Source organism: Frankliniella occidentalis, unplaced genomic scaffold (assembly GCF_000697945.3).
Source record: "Frankliniella occidentalis isolate FOCC.00 unplaced genomic scaffold, Focc_3.1 Scaffold10, whole genome shotgun sequence".
Lineage (NCBI taxonomy): Eukaryota > Metazoa > Arthropoda > Insecta > Thysanoptera > Thripidae > Frankliniella > Frankliniella occidentalis.
In genome coordinates, this window is record NW_026267140.1 from 1,017,732 (window position 1) to 1,036,379 (window position 18,648).

Consider the following 18,648-nt stretch of genomic DNA (forward strand, 5'->3'; position numbering starts at 1 on the left):
CCATGGGCTCCTTTGAGCGAGCCCAGCCGGTGATGCGCGGTGTCGGGGCGCCACTCACTGTACACGACTTGCGTCACTTCCTCCTCTCGGTGGGTCAGATGGCGGCGGGGCGCGTCATGTTTCACTCGCGATGCCTCCGCGTCCCCGACGTGTGTGTGGTTCTGGTGGCCGCACGCGCTTGGTGGACGCGATCGACTGCGCGGAGCAACAAGTGAGCACCTAGCAGGTGCCCGATGGTGCCCGATGGTGCCCGATGGTGCCCGATGGTGCCCGAACCCGATGGTGCCCGGTGATTCCCGGCTGTGTCTGAGGCTGCCCCTGCAGCGCCTCGTCTGAGCCGCACCCGTGGGAACCGCCCCCCTCTCGCTGTGGTTCGGGCATCTGGACTTTCTCTCTCATCGCATACAGATCGAGTTCTCTTTTGAGGGAACGAGCGAGGAGGCGTATGATCATCATTTGGGGGGGGGGGGCGTTCAGCGTCTGACAGTGCCCCAGGACCGCACCGCACTGCCCGCCCCCGCCGCTGTTGTCAGGCCCCGTGGCCACGTGCGTGGCCTTGACGAGGAGCAGGAGAAAAGGGGGAGAGGGGGCGAGGCGAACGGGACCGGCTATTGGAGGTGGGCCGACGACATGTCCTGTGTAGTTCTTGTTCGACTCCTCTTTGCGCTGTCAAGTTGGCGTCCCCCCAAACATCACAGCGACGTCATTTGGCTTTACTCTGCTTCCAGCGGGTCGCTAATGGAGGGTACTGCCCCCTCCCCTCATCCCTTCCCCTTCCCCGCCCTCCTGCTTCGTGCGCGGTCTTGAGTTACCCCTGCGGAGACGCGACACCAGCCCTGGCCCGTGGCGCCTGCGGGGCATGCCTCTGCAGGGGCGGCGCTCCCACGCGCTCGCGACCGTCCGATCCACCGGCACTGAGAAATGGAGCGCGCGGAGGGGGTGGGGCGGGCGGGGCCGTGTTGCCAGAGCGCCTCCTCGCCGAAGGGCCCGCGCCCGACCGCTTGCCGTGCACCTTTACGATGATCGAGCAAGTCTTGCCTCACTGTGCCCACCTCTGCCTCCCAGTCTGTCCGAGTGTCCGACCGGAGGGCAGTCCAAGGACGAGAGCCGAGGCGGCCGCGAGCCTCCTCCCCACCTCCCTCCGGTCGTTTCCAGTGATCCTCCTGCCGCCTGTCAGATAGACAATTTGCTATACAACCTCCCTGTCATGCAGGCAACCCAGTCGGACCTTATTCCGTCCCTGGGCCGAGGACGCATTCAAGTGCTCGCCGTTTCGATCCCGCACCCGGTCCTCGCCCCTGTCCTCAGGCCCGCGGCACACGTGTCCTGCCCATTTTCCGCTGACGTCACCTCTGGCACGCATGCTGTGCCCAGCCCGGGCCTCGCTGCTGCACGCGGTGACGTCAGCCTCGCGGCGGCGCGCGGCGGGTCCTGCACTTCTGGTCCAGTGGGCCGGGCCCGACGGACCGGGCGGAGCGGCTTCTTCACGGGCCGCGCTGTGCTTTAGGTCCTAAAGGCCTCGGCGTGGTCGTAGGTCGGGCGGGAGGCAGGTTGGTTGGTTGGCCCCTCCCATGTGATCACCGCACCGGTATCGTCCGTATCGGCCGCGCGACGAGGGGCCTCTTGCTCAGCCCGGTCCGCAATGCGGTTAGTGCTGCTCCTGGTACTAAAATCCCTTGGTTTTGTGGACCATTCTCCTTTTCTTTTCTCCCCGCACTCGTCGTGTCCAGGAAACTTTCTTCAGGATTTTAGGAGAACTCAGGGGTCAGGAGTGTTTCTCGAGATGGGTGGCTCCTGATAAATTGGAAAAGTTGTGCCGTTATTTTATGACATACCTTCCTCAAATTTTACCTTAAAAATTAAGACACTGCCCCAAGTTATCAAGCCCAAACGTCGTTTATGAGAGGAGATACCCTTTTACGCGAGTTCTTAAATTCTGTGTGAAGTTCCCTAAAGTTTGAGCGCTTCTTACCTTTTGCCGTGTGCGCTCCGAGCTGCACCTCGGCCTCTCACGCGCCTGGCCCGGTCTGTGTGATTCAAGCCTTTCTTTCCCGCCCAGCTTTCTTGGCGTCGGGCGTGGCGTGGCCGCGTGCAATGTGGAGCGAGCCTGGCGTGGCCGGGAAGTCCTGTTTATGACCTTTCCAGCTCGGCCCGGCTCGGCCCGGCTCTGCCCCTGCTTGGCTTGACTCGGCAGCGGCACTTTGAAGAGTCCTTTGCATAGCCTCGCACGCGACCGCACCCGCCCCTGGGCAGGGCACTGTTGCTGGCCCAAGTGTAAATCCGTCCTCGAAACTTCCTCTGACTTAGTTTGTTCTAACCATGTTTTCTTTTCTCCCTTGTGTCCGCAGGTGTAACCCTCAGCCGCCCCAATCACCATGACGACAGACATATCCCTGGTCCGGTGGGACCCGACGCTCCAGCAGGAGATCGTCGAGGACTACGAGTATGATGGCGGAAACTCGTCGTCGCGACTCTTCGAACGATCGCGCATCAAGGCGCTAGCAGGTGAGTAGCTAGGCAACGCGCAGCTCAGCGCTGCGTCGGGGTGGGCGCGGTGGCCTACCCGCACGGCGCTCCCGGCCACGACAGCCGAGGCGAGCCGAGCGAACGCACCTGGCGGCCTGGCCGAGGGACCGGGGCAGCTAGGCCGAGTATGCATTCGGGAAATGGGCGGGGCCCTAGGGGAGTCGTTAGCGAAGAGCGCAAGGAAATGGGGGAGGGGGGCGTCCGGGATGTGACTTTGCGCGCTCGTTCGGGTGCCGGCGCGGCGTTTAAGCCGACGTCTCTCATTCGTTTTATTTTGTAAAGCCTTTCATCGAATAAGAATATTTCAAAATTTTCGATATTTAGGCTAAAAGGCTGGCTCATGGGTTTTGATTTTGTTGCGATGAGTAAGTGGATCGACGTGAATGGTCGGTAGCTCGGTGTGAGGGGGGGTGGGGGGCGGGGGGGTCGTCACTGCGGGGCGCTGAGGGGCGGGGTCTCGGCGTTCCGTCGGTCCACTCCGCGGTGGGCGTGCGCGTCCGGTCGCTCGCTGCTTCACCGCCGGCAGAAAATACGCTTGCAGGGCGCGCTGAGGCCATTTGCCTGGCCAGGCCCTCTTTGACCTTTTTACGGTCAACTTTGTTCAGTCAGTAAGCTAAAATTCAAAGTCCGATCAACTCACAACCTGTACTTGCTGTACTGGCTCTATTCAAGGTATAGGATTCTCTATATCAGCTATCGAGTGAGGCCCGTCGAACAGAGTTTATCACCACAACAAAGTCCGGTTTCCCGTCCCGTGAATAGGTGAAGTATCAGTGCCCAGATGCATGGAGTTGCTAAATGGATGCATATCTGCTGTCGGTGCGTGGAGCCTGGGTGGGTCGCTCCTGTTCGAACCCCAGTGAGCATTCCGAAATCCGACTTTTGATCCGGGTAGGGTAGGACGTGGATTTGATTGATGTCGGATCGATGTCATTCATTCTCGAAATAAATCGCCGCCGTGCCGACAGTGGACCGGCATTATCACCTCGCCCGTCGGCCCCCGCGACAGGCTGCCGCCCGGCCTGCTAATGAGGAGGCGACCCACTGGCGACGAGATGAGCGCCGCTAGTCGCGCGCCGCCGCTCGCCGAGCCTGCCCGCACCCCCGGGCATGAGCGCCCTGAGCGCCCTCGGCGCCGGCGGCTGGGTCAAGGCGCGGGCGCGGCCGGCCAGGGTGGTGCCGGACCTGGTGCCCGACGTGGTCGTGGACGTGGTCGTGGACGTGGACGTGGACGTGGACGTGGTGCCCGAGGTCAGGGTGGTGCGCCGTCCGGTGCGGCAGGTGGCGGTGGCCGTGGTACTTGCCCCGGACCCGGGTTCCTCGGCGGGGCCCTCCGTGTTGGGCCTGCGCCGCGCCAGCGACGTGGAGCGCTGCTGGGAGCGCCGCCTGCACCACTACCGCGACGGCGACGGCGAGGGCGACTGGGACTGGGAGGGTGACAGCGCCGTCTGCTTCGACATGAACTACCCCGCCGAACTGTACGAGAGGGTTGTGTACCACCTCAAAGGTGTGAGGGAAATCGTGCGTCGGAGGGCCTGGAAGTGCGTTGGGTGTGGATCGGCGTGAATATTGCTTAACAAATGCGTGTGTTGTGTGATTGCAGACGAACGAGAAAGTGTACAGAAAAAGACCTTCCAAAAATGGGTCAACTCACATCTGGTGCGCGTCAACTCGCGCATCAGCGATCTGTATATCGACATGAGAGACGGAAAGAACCTCCTTAAACTCCTAGAAGTACTCTCCGGAGAAAGATTAGTGAGTATTTTCGGACAGTGCATAACCCCATTTCACTGAATTACTGAAAGCGCCACGACTAATGAATCTTCCGTTTCCTCCAGCCGCGGCCGACCAAAGGCAAGATGCGAATTCACTGTCTAGAAAATGTAGATAAGGCACTTCAATTCCTGCGGGAGCAGCGTGTGCACCTAGAAAACATGGGCTCGCACGACATTGTGGACGGCAACCCCCGCCTGTCCCTGGGTCTCATCTGGACCATCATCCTGCGCTTCCAGGTAAGGCTAGAACTGCGTCTGTGTCTTTAAGATTATCATGAATGTTTGTCTTTGTCTGCACAACTTGACTTACCCTTTCTCTTTTCTTGCTCCAGATTCAAGACATCACTATCGAAGAGACTGACAACCAAGAGACAAAGTCTGCCAAGGACGCTCTCCTGCTCTGGTGTCAGATGAAGACGGCTGGCTACCACAACGTAAATGTGCGCAACTTCACGACTTCCTGGCGCGACGGCTTGGCCTTCAACGCCATCATCCACAAGCACCGCGCCGATCTCATCCAGTTCGACAAGCTCTCCAAGTCCAACGCCATGTACAACCTGAACAACGCGTTCAACGTGGCCGAGGACAAGCTGGGTCTTCTGAAGCTGCTGGACGCCGAGGACGTGTTCGTCGACCAGCCCGACGAAAAGTCCATCATCACGTATGTCGTGACCTACTACCACTACTTCAGCAAGATGAAGCAGGAGACGGTGCAGGGCAAGCGTATCGGCAAGGTGGTGGGCATCGCGCTGGAGAACGACCGCACCATCCAGGAGTACGAGAACCTGACGAGCGAACTGCTGCTGTGGATCGAGACCACGATCGCGGCGCTGGGCGAGCGCAAGTTCGCCAACTCGCTGGAGGGCGTGCAGAAGCAGCTGGCTCAGTTCAGCAACTACCGCACCGTCGAGAAGCCGCCCAAGTTTGTGGAGAAGGGCAACCTGGAGGTGCTGCTCTTCACGCTGCAGTCGCGCATGCGCGCCAACAACCAGAAGCCGTACACGCCCCGCGAGGGCAAGATGATCTCGGACATCAACAAGGCTTGGGAGCGGCTGGAGAAGGCGGAGCACGAGCGCGAGCTGGCGCTGCGCGAGGAGCTGATCCGGCAGGAGAAGCTGGAGCAGCTCGCCGCGCGCTTCAACCGCAAGGCGGGCATGAGGGAGACTTGGCTCAGCGAGAACCAGCGGCTCGTCTCGCAGGACAACTTCGGCTTCGACCTCGCCGCCGTGGAGGCCGCCGCCAAGAAGCACGAGGCCATCGAGACGGACATCCTGGCCTACGAGGAGCGCGTGCAGGCCGTGGTGGCCGTCAGCCAGGAGCTGGAGGCCGAGAACTACCACGACATGGCGCGCATCAACGCGCGCAAGGACAACGTGCTGCGCCTCTGGAACTACCTGCTGGAGCTGCTCCGCGCGCGCCGCCTGCGCCTGGAGATGTCCCTGCAGCTGCAGCAGAGCTTCCAGGTGAGTCGGTTGTTTAAATCTTGGCTACCCACAACGTCTTGAAGGGTGGCCTACGGAACCCTGAACATTTTGTATTATAATTAATTATAATTATACTATGCCGCATGCGCGCTTGTGTCTGGGTTGCCTACTGATGGTCACAAGGCGCCATGGTGACTGCAGGCAAAGCCACTTGCTCACCTGCCTGGCCTTCAGTATACAGTTAAAAATATTACCAGTTTTTCGCTTGACGTAATAGTCATCCTGACGTCTGATGTCTGATGTAACTTAACCATCGAGACAAACCTAACGTTGTCCTTTTTGTTATACTTTGCAGGAGATGACGTATATCCTGGATTCCATGGAGGACATGAAGATGCTACTGCTGTCAGACGACTACGGCAAGCACCTGATGGGCGTGGAGGACTTGCTGCAGAAGCATTCGTTGGTCGAGGCCGACATCAACGTGCTGGGCGAGCGCGTTAAAGCCGTGGTGCAGCAGTCGCAGCGCTTCCTGGACGAGGGTCTGGAGGGCGTGGAGGGCTATAAGCCGTGCGACCCCACCATCGTGGTGGACCGCGTACAGCAGCTGGAGAATGCCTACGCCGAGCTGGTGAAGCTGGCCGTGGAGAGGCGCTCTCGCCTCGAGGAGAGCAAGCGCTTGTGGCAGTTCTACTGGGACATGGCCGACGAGGAGAACTGGATCAAGGAGAAGGAGCACATCGTGTCGACGGGTGACATCGGTCACGACCTGACCACCATCCACCTGCTGCTCACCAAGCACAAGGCACTGGAGTCGGAGATCTCGAGCCACGAGCCACAGCTCGTGTCTGTGATGGCCGTGGGCGAAGAGCTCGTGCGCCAGGAGCACTTCGGCAAGAAGCGTATCGAAGACCGGCTTCAGGACATCCTGGGCCAGTGGAGCCACCTGCTGGACCAGTCAGCGCTGCGCCGCCGTCGCCTCGAGGAGGCCGTCGACTTCCACCGGTTCTTTGCGGACGCGGATGACGTGGACCACTGGATGCTGGACGTGCTGCGCCTCGTGTCGAGCGAGGACGTGGGTCGCGACGAGGCCAACGTTCAGTCGCTCCTCAAGAAGCACAAGGATGTCACGGACGAGCTCAAGAACTACTCCACGGCAATCGAAGCGCTGCACCAGCAAGCCGGAACCCTCGGCGAGCGCGACCGCGAGTCCCCCGAGGTGCAAGAGCGGCTGGCCAGCATCGACCACCGCTACAAGGAGCTCAACGAGCTGGCCAAGTTGCGCAAGCAGCGCCTGCTCGACGCGCTGTCCCTGTACAAGCTGCTCAGCGAGTCGGACGGCGTGGAGCAGTGGATCGGGGAGAAGGACCGCATGCTGCAGACCATGGTGCCCGCCAAGGACATCGAGGACGTGGAGATCATGAAGCACCGCTACGACGGCTTCGAGAAGGAGATGAATGCCAACGCGTCGCGCGTCGCCGTGGTGAACCAGCTGGCGCGCCAGTTGCTGCACGTCGAACACCCCAACTCGGAGCAGATCCACGCGCGCCAGAACGAGCTAAACCACGGCTGGGCGGAACTGCGCGAGAAGGCCGAGGCCAAGCGCGAGGAGCTCAACTCTGCGCACGGTGTGCAGACTTTCCACATCGAGTGCCGCGAGACCGTCAGCTGGATCGAGGACAAGAAGCGCATCCTGCAGTCCACGGACAGCCTCGAGATGGACCTGACGGGCGTCATGACGCTGCAGCGCCGCTTGTCGGGCATGGAGCGCGACCTGGCTGCCATCCAGGCCAAGCTAGACGCCCTGGACCGCGAGGCAGAGGCCATCAGCGCCGAGCACCCCGAGGAGGCCGCGTTGATCCGCCAGCGCATCGAGCAGATCCAGACCATCTGGGAGCAGCTCACGCAGATGCTCAAGGAGCGCGACTCGAAACTGGAGGAGGCCGGCGACCTGCACCGGTTCCTTCGCGACCTGGACCACTTCCAGGCCTGGCTCACCAAGACCCAGAAGGACGTGGCCTCCGAGGACACGCCCGCTTCGCTCGCCGAGGCTGAGAAGCTGCTGAGTCAGCACCAGAGTATCCGCGAGGAGATCGACAACTACACGGATGACTACGCAAAGATGATGGAGTACGGTGAGCGCTTGACGGCCGAGCCGTCCACCCAAGACGACCACCAGTATATGTTCCTGCGCGAGCGCCTGAAGGCCCTTCGCGATGGCTGGGAGGAGCTCTACCAGATGTGGGAGAACAGGCAGCAGCTGCTTAGCCAGTCGCTCAACCTCCAGATGTTCAACCGCGACGCCAAGCAGGCTGAGGTTCTGCTCAGCCAGCAAGAGCACGTTCTCAGCAAGGACGAGACTCCGACCAACCTGGAGCAGGCCGAGAACCTCATCAAGCGCCATGAGGCATTCCTTACCACCATGGAGGCCAACGACGACAAGGTCAACTCGGTGGTGCAGTTCGCCAGCCGACTGAACGACGAGGGTCACTTCGATTCGGACAAGGTGAACAGGAAGGCCCAGAACATCGACGAGCGGCGCAATGCCAACCGGCAGCGCGCCCTGGAGCAGATGGAGAAGCTTAAAGACCAGCTACAGCTGCACCAGTTCCTCCAGGACTGCGAGGAGCTCGGCCAGTGGGTGCAAGAAAAGAACATCACCGCGCAGGACGAGACGTACCGCAGCGCCAAGACAGTACACAGCAAGTGGACCCGCCACCAGGCGTTCGAGGCCGAGATCGCCTCCAACAAGAACCGTCTAGACGAGGTGCAGCGCGCGGGTGAGGAGCTCAAGCGAGAGAAGCCCGAGCTGGCCGAGATCATCGACCCCAAGACCTCCGAGCTCGGATCTCAGTTCGAGGACCTCGAGCGGACCACTAAGGAGAAAGGAGAGCGGCTGTTCGACGCCAACCGAGAGACCCTCATGCACCAGACCTGCGACGACATTGACTCGTGGATGACGGAACTAGAGAAGCAGATCGAAAGCGAGGACACTGGCACGGACCTGGCCTCTGTCAACATCCTTATGCAGAAGCAGCAGATGATCGAGACGCAGATGGCCGTGAAAGCCAAGCAGGTGACCGGGCTCGAGACCCAGGCCGAGTACCTGCAACGCACCGTGCCGGAGAAGATGGATCAGATCTCGGAGAAAAAGCGGGCTGTCGAGCAAAGATTCGAGCAAATCAAGGCTCCCCTCTTGGAGCGGCAAAGGCAGCTGGAGAAAAAGAAGGAGGCCTTCCAGTTCCGTCGTGATGTGGAGGACGAGAAGCTGTGGATCGCAGAAAAGATGCCCCAGGCGACTTCAACTGACTATGGTAACTCACTCTTCAATGTTCATATGCTGAAAAAGAAGAACCAATCGTTGCGGAATGAAATTGACAACCATGAACCCCGCATTCATGCTGTTTGTAACAATGGAAAGAAACTCATTGGTGAGGATCATGAAGACACACCTCAATTCATGCATTTAATAGAAGACCTAATTTCCAAGTGGGAGCGGTTGAAGTCAGCAGTTGATGAGAGGCGCAACCAATTACTCCAGTCAGAGAAGGCACAACAGTACTTCTTTGATGCCAGTGAAGCTGAATCTTGGATGAGTGAACAAGAATTATACATGATGGTTGAAGACCGGGGTAAAGATGAAATCTCAGCTCAAAATCTCATGAAGAAGCATGAGGGCCTAGAACAAGCAGTTGAAGACTACGCAAATACTATTCGGCAACTTGGTGACACTGCAAAACAGTTGATTAATGAACAGCATCCAGACAGGTATAATTACAAAATTTTAAAATCCATCATTATATCATTTTTTAGGTATAGCTAAAAAGTTGTTGATTAACGGTGTACAATAATTACTTATTACAGTGACCAGATTGCTGTGAAGCAATCTCAGGTAGACAAATTGTATGCTGGACTTAAGGACCTCGCAGGTGAAAGAAGAGCTAAATTGGATGAAGCTCTGCAGCTCTACATGTTAAATAGAGAAGTAGATGACTTAGAACAATGGATCCAACAAAGAGAGGTTGTTGCTGGCTCCCATGAACTGGGCCAGGACTATGACCACGTCACTGTGAGTAGTATTCACCATCTTGCTGCATACCTTTAATAGCAGAAAATTAGTGTCTATAATGTTGTTTTCTTTGCAGCTCTTATGGGAGAGATTTAAAGAATTTGCTCGTGATACGGAAGCAGTTGGATCAGAGAGAGTCTCTCAAGTGAACAGCATTGCTGATTCACTCATTGCTGCAAGTCATTCAGATAGCGCCACAATTGCTGAATGGAAAGATGGTCTTCTGGAAGCATGGCAGGACCTATTAGAGCTTATTGAAACACGAACTCAGGTAATTTAATTGTCATTAGAATGTATTACATACTATTACTTAAGTACAAGACATCATTCTAATTTTATTATCTCTCTGTCATAGATGCTTGTGGCTTCTCGAGAGCTTCACAAGTTCTTCCATGATTGTAAGGATGTATTAGGTCGTATTCAAGAAAAGCAACACGCCATGTCTGATGAACTAGGGCGCGATGCAGGCTCTGTTTCTGCACTTCAGCGTAAACATCAAAACTTCATTCAAGACTTGCAAACTCTACAGTCACAGGTACAATCTAATGCGAAGCAGTCAAGTTTGTCATGCTTTTTTAAAAATAACCTTTGTTGTAAATATGTATGCATTTGTTTTTTAGGTTTCACAAATTCAGAAAGAATCTGAAAAATTGCAAACATCTTACGCTGGTGACAAGGCCAATGAAATTACCAACAGAGAGGCAGAGGTAGTTAACGCATGGAGTAATCTTCAGAATATGTGTGACAGTCGCAAACAAAAGTTGGCTGACACTGGAGACTTGTTCAAATTCTTCATCATGGTTAGAACATTAATGCTGTGGATGGATGATGTTGCAAGGCAAATGAACACTTCTGAAAAGCCAAGGTACTTCACAATTTTTTCTTGTAATTGACCTAAATTATAATTGAAAATCCCAATTCTGTGTGCAGATTTTCATGCCCTTTTGTTCTTTATTTCTACAGAGATGTTAGTGGTGTAGAATTGCTAATGAACAACCACCAAAGTCTAAAAGCTGAAATAGATACAAGGGAAGATAACTTTACTGCCTGTATGTCCTTAGGCAAAGAACTGCTTTCACGTAATCATTATGCTTCAAATGAGGTATGTTATGTCCACAGTAATGTTAACTCCACATAGGTAGTTTAAAGTATGATTTCTACTGTACGTTCTGTGTGTATTCATGTTAATCAGATTAAGGAGAAACTTCTGTCTCTGAACAATCAGAGAACTTCACTTCTGCATCGCTGGGAGGAAAGATGGGAAAACCTTCAACTTAGTAAGTGTCTCAGATGGTTGATTTGCCCCACTCACTCTGTACCTAGACTTTGCCGCATGCACGCGTGCGGGCGGGTTGCCAACTCGTCCGAGCCGTAAGGCAGCCATAACCACGCGTGCGTGTTTTACTGTCTAACTACAGAAGAAGTGGACCAACCTCCTCTTTTCTCTGACTAATGCTTAAAAGTTTCTGTTGCAGTTGGCTTTTCTAATTCCAATTTATTGCATTATCATTAGATTTACCCTTTATCTTTTCCCCTTTTTTCAGTTTTGGAGGTCTACCAGTTTGCCCGAGATGCTGCTGTTGCAGAGGCCTGGCTCATAGCACAAGAACCTTATCTCATGTCACATGAACTTGGGGTTAGTTAATAGTTTCACGATGTTACTGAAGGGAAAAAAAAAGATCAAGAATTGAATCATGGAGTAAATCTAATCTTTTTTTTTTGTAATGTTTATAGATGTCAATTGATGATGTGGAAGCACTTATCAAGAAACACGAAGCTTTTGAAAAATCTGCTGCTGCCCAAGAGGAGAGGTTTAGTGCACTGGAGAGACTTACAACAGTAAGTTAATTATTACGTGTCATGAAGAGAGCTTTTTGAGTTGTTGGTGCACTTCTAATTTTGCATACTACGAATTGTCCTCCTTTTTTTCTAGTTTGAATTAAAGGAGTTTAAGAGGAGAGAGGAAGAAGAAGAACGGAAAAGGGAGGAGGATTTGGCTGCGCAACAGCAGCCTCCCACATCACCTCAGGGGACCGGGGACAGGTCTGCTAACTCTACTATCTATGTTCGAACAGCACAGCCTGTTTAGGCTGAAGTTTACCTTATTTTCTTTTTATCATGGTTTTGCAGACCTGATGGACCAGGATCACCACAAGCTGAAGCAGCGCAGGCCCAGGCTGAACAGGAAGCACAAGGTGAGCTTTCTTTTTTCTATTGTCTCTCTTTAAAATCTAAGAATCCATCCCTTCCTTTAACCATTAAAAATGTTTGGAGTCATCACTTTTTGTGTGTTGTAAGAGCCAAATTTGTATCAGACATCCAACAGTTTTTTGAAATTTTGCACAAGATACCAATGTCATTACTTTGAATTTCCATTGATGATATTGAGATCACGCTATGAACATAAACTATGTTCTTAGACATTTTATGCAAAATCAAGAAACGAACTGTGCCACTTTGCTTACCACCTTTCTTTCCCATGCGTATCATGCAAGCCATGCTTGCTAGCTATCACTTAAGTCACGTTTTCATTTTCCTACTTGAGCCTTCTCAAGCTTACAATTCCATCTCTATCATGAATTCAATTCAATTTTTTTCCAACTTACCCTGCATCTGTGTTCGGATTTCATTCTTTAAATAACTATGCTATTAATCCTCGCTGATTCCCTACCTCCCATGACCTCTATCTCAGTTCCTGTTACGGTTGCAACCAGCCTAGCATGATGCATGAATTGTGTTCTCAAACATGTCTTTTCTTTGTCCTATTCCTCACTACAAATCAAACCCCATCAACACAAAAACAGCTTCACGCAAATCTTCAACCAAAATTATGGTTGCTCAAGTGGAACGATCAACTGTTAGAGAAGGTGAGTGGGGCACTGCTTCTTTAGCTCACCCGCTCGTCATCTTGCACTTTTTATACATCAATTATTGATAAAAATTATCAGTTGTTGGGCATTCCTTTTACATTCCTTTTATGTTCTTGTTTTTTACTTCTAATACTAAAAAAATTAACATGGCTCAGCCTCAGTATGAAGAACTGTAGTATGCTGAGCATTGAATAAGATTTACAAGTTACAGCCTAGGTTAAATTTTCCTTGAAAAAAAGATATGGTGCATTTCTTTCATTCTGCATGGGTTCGACAGATTTTATTAATAACTATTTGATGTGCACACATGTCAGCTTTGGTAGATTATCATCTAGCTCTAGAAAGTTAGGTATAGTTTTTTAATCTAATCTATAGTAGCTTATTATTGTATAATGTGGTCGAGAGGTCAGAGAGGTCACCGAAGCCCTTTCTGTGTTGTGGAATCTCTTTGCAGTAAGATAGAAAATACAAGAGAAATACATTGCTCAGTTTAGATTTTAACTAATTTAGAGGATTACAGATATTAAGAATAAATAACCTACTACTCCTCTTCAGTATATTGACTTGAATAACACATGGTAGAGTTTATGTTGCTGCACATTTTACTGAACAATGCACAAAATCTGAATACCAATACTGGTATCCTTTTGAAAACATTACATCACTCATTACATTTTCCTCACTCAGTCCTCATTTTGAAACAAAATCTTTGACTCCTCTCCATTCTGTGTCTTGCATGCAGCTTCATGTTTGTAGTGTAAAATTTTCTTGTTTTTCTGTTTGTACTAATGCATTTTGTTCAAAAAAATGTTCTGGCTGGTGAAAGAAATTAATATATTTTTACTGTCTTTGATATTCTATGTATATCCGGGCAGTATATTTTTTCACCCAACACACACATGAAACATTATTTTCCTTGTTCAAACAAAAAATATGCATTGCAGTATTGTTCTTTCAATATTAAATCAATACTGAAGTCTATCAAACAGGCATGTAATCATCAAAATATTAACTATCTAAGTTGTTTCATGTGGGTTGTTCGAAAATATGTCCTGCTTAGATATCAACGTTTGTCTAACATCACATTGTAGAACAGATGGAATGCAGAGAAATGATATTCATAAATTGTACCCATGGATTTTTCAAGAAAATGTTTGATTTACAGAGCTTTGTGTAAACCTCTGTTTAAAATTTTATTCCATCAGTTCTGCACCTCCCAACTTTTGGTGATGGATGTCTTACTTACCAATGGTACAGTATTTGTCTCATGAAAAACAATGTTGAGAAAGGAAATTAAATCTTATTTCATGAAGCAATATACATAGTGCGTTTCCCTCAGGCACTTGTCCCAGCATCTGTCTGATTATGTCCTAATCAGCTTCTCATCTTACTGCAGGTTCTTGGCCCAGGGTCTAATGGTTGTGGTTTACATGTACTCTGTATATGTATGGCGTGCTAACTGTCCTGTTGTTGATATTGTGGTGTAACCTTGTGTGCTTGTTTCTTTCTTTTTCTTGTGGTCTTACTTTCGTTTTAGGCTGTCTTTAAACATTCAAATAGCAATTTTGAAAGCTTGAGTTTACTTCAATTGTCCAAAATATTTTAGTAAAATGAAAAGAATGATCAGTTGCTATTGAATGTTTACACTGCTCCATATGTCTGCAGCTACATTATCTCTATATCAATAGTTTTGTATGATATTCAATTGGTAACATTCATAACAGGTGAAGGTGCACATTTTATTACTGTAAGGTAAGTGGAGATGTTAATAAACTTAGCTCCCATCCCAGTTAAATCACAAATACTTGTGGTTGTGACTCTAACCACCACAGAGTACCCATGTTGTCTCCCAAGGGAATATTTCAAAGCAGCTGTCTGTGAAAATGTTTTAATTTACACGTTTCTGTGCTTAAGTCACATTGTTAGAAATTAAATTTATTGTCTGAAGTGTATTGTCTTGAATTTTGTAGAAGTAAAGAAATGAGAATCCTTTCAGTCAAGGACTGCTAGTATTTGAGTTACAAAACTTTCTGAGCTCACCATTTATAATACAGTAATATAAACCAGGGGTCCCGGAGAAGTGGGTCACACGTCCCACTTTGTTGCACTCTCTTGGTGAATTGCATGTAGGTTTGTCCCTCGCAAAGACCAGACCTGCCAATTTCATGTCCCTTATCATAATTCTTTCTATGATGTAGCTAAATGCATGTTTCATGATCTATTTTTGCATGTAAACAACAATTACTATTGCATGTTTATTTAGTGGTAACGGAAGTTGAAGACTCATTGCACAAGCGTCACACGATGCCAGAACCTGCACCTTCTCTTCGGCCTGAACCACCGGAAAGGGTTAAGTCACTTCCTGTTGAATCTGCGCAACCGATGGGTGAGGGAATCACCTAATATATAAGTATCTAACTGGCTAAAAACTGTATCTGCTTTAATTACACTTGTTTAAATCCCTACTACTGTATCTTTGAAGAGCACAGCTCTGCTGTCACTTCATATTTGGTTAAAATTATTTTGTCATTGAATTTTCATGTGTTAAATTTGATTTTGCATAGTACCATTTACCAGTAATTCAATCGTTAGTTTCGATTATCTGGGAGTTTTGATTTATTCATTGTATGGATTCGCTAGCCCCACGGTTGAGCGCCAAAGACACTTCTTCCACATCTCGGAAGAAAGATCGGTCGCGTTCAAAGTCACCCTTCAGAAGTTTCCGCTGGAAGAAGGGCTCTGGACCTAAGAGCCCAACTCTTGCTCCAACCAGCGCCAGTGATGATGAGTCCAACATAGAGAGGGCAGGTTAGTATGCACCAACTTGCTCTTCCGTTCACTACCTTTGGTAACTGAAATATACTTAAGAAAATTTTGAGGAAACACTTCTGTGTATTTTCAACACCAAAGACTGTGTTTCTTTGTTGATTCTAAGTTTATTTTCTATTTAATGATAATTTTAAATTATCAATTGTTACAGGGTTGCCACGCGTCAGGATAATCATGATAATCAGAATTTTGTCAGGATTTACAAAAGTTGTCAGGATAATCAGGATAATGTCAGGATTTTGGGGTAAAAGTGTCAGGATAAATGGTTCGTACCGGTTATCGCCCTATGCTCGGCGCTACTTCGGCCAGAGGCGTGGCGCTGTGGTAGTGCGCCACTGATATATTTTTCCTAAAAAAAATACCCAATTTTTCTCTTAACCCCTGAAAAATAGCGCTATTTTGCTGTCAACTTGTTCTGAAAATGTCAGGATAAAGTCACTTTTTCGTCAGGATTTGGTCAGGAAAATGTCAGGATATTCGGAAACTGGGACTTCGTGGCAACCCTGTTGTTAGAATGTAGTTCTTGCTTACATTACCCATAGGGAGTCGCCCTCATTTCTTTTCTTTTTCTCATATTGTACAAAATATAAGTTCCCGGTCAGCATCCTAACGTAGCATATTAATAAATATTTCCTTTTAAAATGAAAGCCTTACATGAAGATCTGCAAGTTCAGAAATGAAGGAATGAAAGTAAGGTATGAATACTGTAAGTGTTGTAGCTTTTTAGCTTGAACCATGAACAAACTGGTTGCCTTAGTTGTATGCTTCTCTCTTTTGAGTGTGCAGATATTTGCATGACCTTTCTTCAAATTAATTTCATTTGAAAAGTACTGCATTTGAGCATGGGAAGCTTTTTTTTGTTTTTAGCAACATATATACATGATTATTTTGTTACTTTGTTAGTTATGGTCTCAATTTACAGATGCAGTTAATAACTATGAACTTTTGTTCAAGCAAAATTTTCCTTCTTTGCAGATTTTTGGCACGAGAGCTGGTTTATATACTGTACATCCTATTTTCTTAGTGTTCAGATTTCTCATCCGCCAACTATCGGAGTTGTATTTGACTTGGTGTAGCCAGTGAAACTGTTGTAAACCTTGTTTGTGATCTTGATTTGTTTCCTAGTGCTGATAATTATTCTTTTTTGCCACCTTCAGAATCAACACCATCCAACAATCTTGAAGGAGTCTTGACCCGGAAACCTGTTTGGGAGAGTCAGACTAAGAAAGCATCTAACAGGTAAGATTTCTTGACATTTTGCACTTGTTTTTCTACTTTTATTCTCTAATATATTTCCCTAATTTTCCAATTGTTTAAATATTCTTTTCTAGATCATGGGATAAGGTATATATTGTACTGCGAGGGAACCTCCTCTCTGCCTACAAGGACCAAAAATCATACAATTCAGCACCTGGAATCTGCTTTAAAAATGAAAGTCCAGCTGACCTTAGAGGAGGGTCATGTGAAACAGCGGAAGACTACACTAAAAAGAAACATGTCTTCAGGCTTAAGTATGATATTTTTACCCCAATTCATTGAAACTTTTAGCAAGTACTGTCCCACAATCTTACCCCATAATTTACCATTTTCAGACTAAGCGCTGGTGCTGAATATTTGTTCCAAGCAAAGGATGATAATGAAAGATCAAAATGGGTAACAAGTCTTGCTCAGGCCTGTGAAATGCAAGGATCTCCTGGACCATCTCGAGCCCAAACCTTACCAGCATCAACAGAGCAGCGCAGAGAGGATACAAAAAGACGTAGCTTTTTCACACTCAAGAAAAAGTAAGTGCTAGTGGCTGGGTCATTTCTCAGTTGAGCAAATTGGCCAGTCTTATTTGACACTTCTGTTTATGATTGCTACTCCTTCATATTGATTCTTTTTTCCTTGTTTTACAGTTGAGAGTGTTGAGTATGTTCTGTCGCTCATCTTTTTCATCACAAGGTTGGCATCCAACCTCCACCTCATTCTGCAAAGCTACACTATGTTTGACACTTGGCATTTCTTTGCCTCATGATCTTTCCCTATCACTTTGTACCATCATTATTTTTAATTGTGTCATCATTCATTTGTTAATAACAGTGCAGGAGTTTTCCAGCAATACAAAGCTTAATATTTTTATTTGTATAAACTTGTATTTACTGCCAGTTTTTCCAAACTAATGACTTTTAATTATGTGGAAGCACTATGCCTCATGTTCATAGGTGGGCTGGGACGGGTTTTGCTGTAAACTGTTTTAAAGTTTGTCATTAATTTATTATTGTATTGTACTTTTACATTTTGTAAGTGTGGAAGCACACATTGCTTTTTACTCTTTAATCTACAGTGAACTATAAATACATAGTTCCGTTGTATGGCCCTTTATGATGGAAAAACTGTGCCTTGAATGCAAAGTTATGTGAATTCAGTTAACTAGATTCGAAATTGAGACTAGCCACTTACCATTGTTGCATCTGTAGGGGTTCAGGGAGAGAAATTTGCCAGAATTGGTGTTATTTTGTATGAATTTTTGTGCATTTAAGCTTTGGCCAGTACCACATCACATGTAATTACTGTACCAGTAAAATTGAATGTGTGTAAATATCAGCTTTCAATTGAGTCACATCGTACTGTAGATTGTAAACTACTTTTAATTGTTTTAATTTTTTAGAACTTTCAAATTCTATGATTTTATTTTATTGTGACTTATTCTGTTTGAGAGATATTTCTGTTGGTATTGGGTGGGTTTTATTTCTTTTAAGGTTCTTTATGTCTCATTTTAAGAAGTTTGCATGCTTCAAATTTTTCAAGGAATAGATATCTATTGAGAATGCCAATTCAGTGCTTTACTGTCATCTTTGGAAAAAAATCCTAATGCAGATCTTATGATAGCTGCTAGTCACTTAATTGTAGAGGACTGCATTCACATAACAGATGGACTGATGGCGTTAAAGTGGTCACATGTGGTGCTTCACATAGAGCTTGTTAAAATATAATACTTTGAGTAGCATAATTTAAAAGAGTTTAATTCCAGGCCCAAGATTTGTTTTCATTTGTATGAGAGTGGATATTGAATGTAACTGATTGTGAGAAGCATCCCTTGATTAGTTAGCTGACAAGGATGTGTTTTTGAGAGGGATGGAATTTTGAAGAGTACTTTTTATATTTCAAAGAAT

General features: G+C 48.5%; 1 protein-coding gene across 1 annotated transcript in view; it reads left to right on the plus strand.

The window, feature by feature from the left end:
• LOC113203990 (spectrin beta chain) overlaps positions 1 to 18,648 on the plus strand; it is a gene marked incomplete in the record, with an annotated part of 59,245 nt that overhangs the window by 27,726 nt on the left and 12,871 nt on the right. The window contains 22 exon segments of the mRNA XM_052277496.1: positions 2,349 to 2,505; positions 4,130 to 4,281; positions 4,365 to 4,538; positions 4,634 to 5,764; positions 6,081 to 9,493; positions 9,590 to 9,794; positions 9,871 to 10,065; positions 10,150 to 10,329; positions 10,415 to 10,659; positions 10,758 to 10,896; positions 10,987 to 11,071; positions 11,339 to 11,430; positions 11,529 to 11,633; positions 11,728 to 11,837; positions 11,925 to 11,989; positions 12,599 to 12,661; positions 14,928 to 15,050; positions 15,305 to 15,472; positions 16,651 to 16,732; positions 16,825 to 17,004; positions 17,086 to 17,277; positions 17,392 to 18,648. Of these exon segments, the coding sequence (XP_052133456.1) occupies positions 2,376 to 2,505; positions 4,130 to 4,281; positions 4,365 to 4,538; positions 4,634 to 5,764; positions 6,081 to 9,493; positions 9,590 to 9,794; positions 9,871 to 10,065; positions 10,150 to 10,329; positions 10,415 to 10,659; positions 10,758 to 10,896; positions 10,987 to 11,071; positions 11,339 to 11,430; positions 11,529 to 11,633; positions 11,728 to 11,837; positions 11,925 to 11,989; positions 12,599 to 12,661; positions 14,928 to 15,050; positions 15,305 to 15,472; positions 16,651 to 16,732; positions 16,825 to 17,004; positions 17,086 to 17,277; positions 17,392 to 17,395 (7,233 nt within the window).